The sequence below is a fragment of the Corapipo altera genome, unplaced genomic scaffold (assembly GCF_003945725.1).
Source record: "Corapipo altera isolate COAL_440 unplaced genomic scaffold, ASM394572v1 146, whole genome shotgun sequence".
In the NCBI taxonomy this organism is placed as follows: domain Eukaryota; kingdom Metazoa; phylum Chordata; class Aves; order Passeriformes; family Pipridae; genus Corapipo; species Corapipo altera.
The window spans coordinates 1,436,700-1,441,895 of record NW_020884981.1 but is presented as its reverse complement, the minus strand read 5'-3'; the positions used below and the strand labels follow the sequence as shown (position 1 = coordinate 1,441,895).

Here is a 5,196-nt window from a genome sequence, read left to right as displayed (position 1 = left end):
CACGTGGGGGGGCGGGGCCGTCACGTGGGCGGGCGGGCGGGCCGTCACGTTGGAGGGCGAGCTGTCACGTGGGCGGGCGGGTGTCAGTGGCGGCCCCTCTCCAGCGTGACGGCGGCGGCATCGCGCACTGCGGGCCGGGGCGGGGCCTAACTCAGCCCCGCCTAACTCAAATTAGGCGGGGCCTAATTTGGCTCCTCCCAGGAGGCGGAGCTTGCCCGGCTCTTCCCTCCTCCGTCGGCCCAGAGCCCGGAGTGCGGCGCGGGAGCTAACGTTACCGATCCGGATCCCGATCCCGAAAAGCGGCAGAAACAAACTTCTTAACACCGATTCGTAGATGTTGAAAAGGGCATTCTTCTTTATTCAGCGCACTGGACGTTCGGAAGATAGCCCCTCTAATCGAACGCGCCAAATGGCAGATGGACAGGACTTTTTATTACACGTACTGTTTGCATATTCATTAGATATTCTCGTTTACTTAATACGTATTTATTAGTTTGCTTTACATGGTCCCACCCCTATTGGAAGTCCTTCTTTGGTCTTTCCGGGTCGTCTTCGTCATCTTGACCCCGGTTCTTGAGCAGGCACAGCGTCGTTGTGCTTTGCCAGCAAACGCTATAACGTTTGTTCTTTATTTTATCTGGGTACACGGAGCTTAGTTTACATCCTGTTTGTTTGCATCTCTTATCGAATTCTCAGGGACTTCTCTAAGATTGTATTGTTCCTTATGTGGGCATTCCGGGATACCGTGAGTAAAGTTCCTATTTCTTTGACAGGAGAATTCGCCTTGAGGAGCAATAACCGGAGGGTTCCACTGCCACCCCTCGTGGGGATTGGCACCAGGGGCATCTGTGCCCCGCACCCATATTGCCCGCTGACCCCTGGAGGGCCACTCCAGGAGATGGCGGGTTTGGAATATGGTTTGTGCTCGCTCTCCTGTGGGAGCAGTGGGAAACGCCGTCTGTGGTCGACTGTGGTGGAGCTGCATCGGTTTTCCTGGATGACTTGCTGTGTGTTGTGGTGGTGGCTTTTCTTTCTGTCCACCTAAGTAAGCCAATTTCGCATTTTTTCCAAGCATTCTTGCTGCCTCTTCTGCCCTGTGCACCCACAGAAACCTGAGTTGGTAGGTGCCTCAGAGGGGCCTTAAAGAGCTTGATCCCTGTGCTGCACAGCCCTGGGTGCAAGCTCCCCACTCTCCACCCTGTAATGAGTGGTTTAACTGCTCTGCTTTTCCCCCCAAATCTGGGTGGATTGAGGACAAGTATTTTAAGTGGTGTTTCTCAACTTAATCAGGGGCATCCTGCTTGTTCCTACCCCCCTGTACTTTTTTAAGAGCTGCACCATGTTAGTCTTATTTTAAGAGCATTAACTGCCTTTTAAATGTGTGTTTTACTTGTTTTGTGTATAGCACATGTGCACACACCCCTTTATCTCCACACACTGATCTTGGCTGTTGGCAAAACCCGCTTCATATCCCAATGCCTTCAATAAAGGACTCTGCAGCAATGCTGGAGTTGGTGTGGTTCCTTTAAGATATGATATGAGTTTAAAAAGAAAAAATAAAACTCTGCTGTCAGATTTAATTTACCAGGGGCTGATATAGCTGGACCCATGCAGTTTCTACTCCTTAACTCTGCTCCTTAAACTCCAGTCATTAAAAGTGCAGCCAGAGCAGTCCTTGCTCGGGGGACTTTTCTCATCCCAGGAATGGAGTTCCAAGCCTGAATGCTGCTCACAGCCCAGCCCCTGACTCTGACTGATGCCAAAAAATTGGAGAAGAAACTCTATAGGCTCATTTTGAGTATAGAAAGCCAAAAAAGCACACACGTTTATTTCAGTGCTGGCTGCGTCAGAAAAAAATTCCTAAGGGTGCACCCTGAACCACACAGTTTTCATAACTTTATATGACTCTCTAATTACACATTCAAGGATTACCTCACCTGTTCCACCCCATTTTCCACCCACCGTACGCCCCCCTGGAATTGCTTCAGAGGTCATAAAGTGACCCCTGGTGCCAGGCATCAACGTCTTTCTTGCTACGTTCTTCTCTTGACTCCTAGATTTCCTGCCTACTGGAACTGGCTCAAGGCCTTAACCCAGTCTCGTGGATCTGTTTTGTCTTCTTTCTCGCATTTTATCCGTCCCTTCACAGGTGCAAGAACCATCTCTGTTTTTATCACAATTCTTGCTTGTAAAGAATCAAGTAACTGTGTCCAGTTCTGAGCCCCTCAATTTAGGAAGGACACTCAGGTGCTGGAGCAGGTCCAAAGAAGGGCAACAAGGCTGATGAGGGGACTGGAGCACAAGTCCTATGAGGAGAGGCTGAGGGAGTTGGAGTTGTTCAGCCTGGAGCAGAAGAGGCTCAGGGAGACCTTGTTGCTCTCTACAACTCCCTGGCAGGAAAGTGGAGCCAGGTGGGCATCAGTTTCTTCTCCCAGGCAACCAGCAGTAGGACAAGAAGGCGTAGTCCAGGGGAGATTTAGGTTGAACATTAGGAAGAAATTTTTTACAGAGAGAGTGATCAGACATTGGAATGGGCTGCCAAGGGAAGTGGTGAATTCACCGTCTCTGGAGGTTTTTAAGATGAGACTGGATGTGGCACTTAGTGCCATGGTCTAGTAGGCAAGGTGGTGTTGGGTCAAAGGTTGGACTTGATGATCTCAGAGGTCTTTTCCAATCCCTTTGATTCTGTGATTCACAAAAAACTATAAACTATGCACTTTCCCTTGAGAACTTCCAACCTTACTAAAACACATGAGTTCTACGGCTAGCACCCTCCTTTTAAAATGCTTAGTCTAAGACACGTAAATTCTATGGCTATCAGTTTCTAATAATTAAGTATTCTTAATTTTACTGCTATACGACCTTGGGCACAACCTCAACGTTGCCTTAATCTTCCCAAACCCTGATTTTACCCAGGCTGTTGAACGTTCCTGACCTAGTAGCTGGATCTCCTCAAAATCAGATTTTTTTTCTATCCCAAACGCTGTTTCGGATACACATCTCAAACAGCCAAGCCAGGCTCCCCTCGGCCCCACCCGGCCCCTCTCGGCTCCTCTCGGCCGCGCCCGGCTCTGCCCGGCCCCTCTCGGCTACCCTCGGCCCCGCCCGGCTCCCGTCTCGGCCCCGCCCGGCTCTGCCCGGCCCCGCCCGGCTCCTTTCGGCCTCGCTCGGACCCGCTCCCTCAGGCGCCGCCATGGCCCGCAAGAAGCTGCATCGGCCCATTGCCGCCATGGCCAAGAAGATCCGCGAGTACCGCGCGCTGAAGGAGCGCCCGCGGGACTCTCAGCGCTTCGCCCTGGACTACGAGACCATGCGGCGGCCGCTGACGCAGAAGCGGCTGCCGGTGCGGGCCTGGGAGGACGTGCGGAACGAGAACCGGCTTTTCGCGCTGCTCTGCCGCCTGCCACGCTTCGGCGTGGGCCGCACCGTCACCCGCAAGTCCTGGCTGTGGGCGCACGACGAGCCCTGCTACTGGGTCATCACCAAGGTGAAGGCGGACTACACGGCCGAGGTACCCGCCCTGCCCCATCCCCACCCCCCCGGGACCCCCGCCCCCCGCGCCCTGCCCTCAGCGCGATCCGCTTTTCTTTGCAGAACATGGACCATGGAAGAGCCTGGGGCTACCTGACCTTCAGAGGTGAGACCGGCTCGTTTTCCCACCCACGTGGAGAGCACCGGGAGGGCGGCAGGAAAAACGGCGGCCTCTCCCAGCCTGGGGAATTTGTGGTTTTTTTCAGATCTGCTAATGGGAAAAGAAGTTCCCCCTTGTTTAAGTTTCAAAAGCTGGGATCTAGCTCCCTCGGAGTGTCTTTCTGAGGACTGCTGTGGGAGACCCAGCGCAAGATGGCCCTGGAGAACAGCAGCACTAACAGTGCTAGATGAGCTGACAGACTGTTCTGAGGCTTTGAAAGCAAGACACAGAATGAGCACGTGGGGGTGGTCCGGGTAAACCTGTCACTAAAAAGCTGCAGTGGCAAGCAGCTTATGTTACTGGAATTTTTAATTAATGCTTGGAATTGAATGAGTGGATTTCCCTTTTTAGAGCTGCTTTATATTAGGTATACAATTGACTCTTACAAGAGTTACTGAAATAGTTCTCATTCAAAGGTTTTGAAGTTGTTGGGCAATTTTAACACTCGATTTTCCAGATAACTTTCATCAGTGTAGAGAGAAATTACTCTTGTTCCTTAGCCATGGAAACGGAACCTGAGAGAGATGAAATGACACTTTAAATTAAGAGAGGGAGTCAGCCATAGTACTGAAGCAACTTGCCTGCAGTCCTTTCAGCCAGTTTCTGTTTTGATTTCCAATGACAGAAGCGAGATCCCATAGTATAGCAGGGGAGATCCTGTCCAACCCTTTGAAAACTCCATTTACTCTTACTGTTGTAGCATTTTGGGTGCCGAAGAGTTGACACTTGCTGTGTTTCCTGGAAGGAGTTTGTTGTGACGGTGTTGCCCACTGGTGTTCCTCATCTTTTCCCAGGCAAAACTGAAGAGGAAGTGAGAGAGATTGACAAAGTCATGTACCATGACTGGCGTATGGTGCCCAAGCACGAGGAGGAGGCCTTCAAGAAATTCACCCCAGTGCCTGAGGAGACTGTTCGGTTCCTGCCGTACCCGCCGCTGCTCCGAGCCATGATCCTTGCCCAGTGGCAGAAGGAGGGAAAACCAATCACAGAGGAACCAGTTATTGATCTGCAGAAGGTCCTGGCCACTCCCCGAGAACGGGCAAAGAAAAAAGCTACAGGGATACCTGTATAAAGACTTGTTCTGTGTCCCGAGCTTCTTACATGCCTCTCACTGCCTGTTAGAAGCCCAGAGACCCCTGTGCCCACCATGGTAGGGTGTAGCCAGGTTCCCTGGCTTTCTCCCCAGCCCTGTACAGTCACCTCATCTCAAAGGGAAGATGCAGATATATTCAGACTCCTTTTCCGTAACATTGGTCTCAGTCAGCAGAGGAACCTTCTTGGTTCCCTGAGTAGTCTCTGAGTACACAACTCCTGTCAGCCAGCTGCAATTCTTTGGAGCATAATTTTCTTTATAGCCTGAAAATTAATCTTTTGACAACATTTTTTAGATAATTTGGGTCCTGCATGAATCACAGGGAAATGACTAATAATATCACAGTTTTCACAGAGCTGTGAAGAAATGTATCTGCAAATGAAAATAAATGTTGTCTTAATTCTGCAGCACA

The 5,196-nt window shown here is 50.9% G+C and overlaps 1 protein-coding gene and 1 long non-coding RNA gene across 2 annotated transcripts; both read left to right on the top strand.

Annotated features, from left to right (window-relative positions):
• The first annotated feature begins 190 nt into the window (after nt 1-190).
• LOC113957970 lies at nt 191-1,510 on the top strand. Its single transcript, XR_003531347.1, has 2 exons — nt 191-439; nt 774-1,510. It is a non-coding gene; the product is annotated as an uncharacterized LOC113957970 (long non-coding RNA).
• A 1,627-nt stretch (nt 1,511-3,137) lies between these two features.
• Nucleotides 3,138-5,196, top strand: MRPS34 (mitochondrial ribosomal protein S34). The gene is made up of 3 exons (XM_027665911.1): nt 3,138-3,511; nt 3,595-3,637; nt 4,486-5,196. Exons 1-3 carry the CDS (start codon nt 3,194-3,196, stop codon nt 4,761-4,763), a joined length of 639 nt encoding a protein of 212 aa, XP_027521712.1. The 5' UTR covers nt 3,138-3,193; the 3' UTR covers nt 4,764-5,196.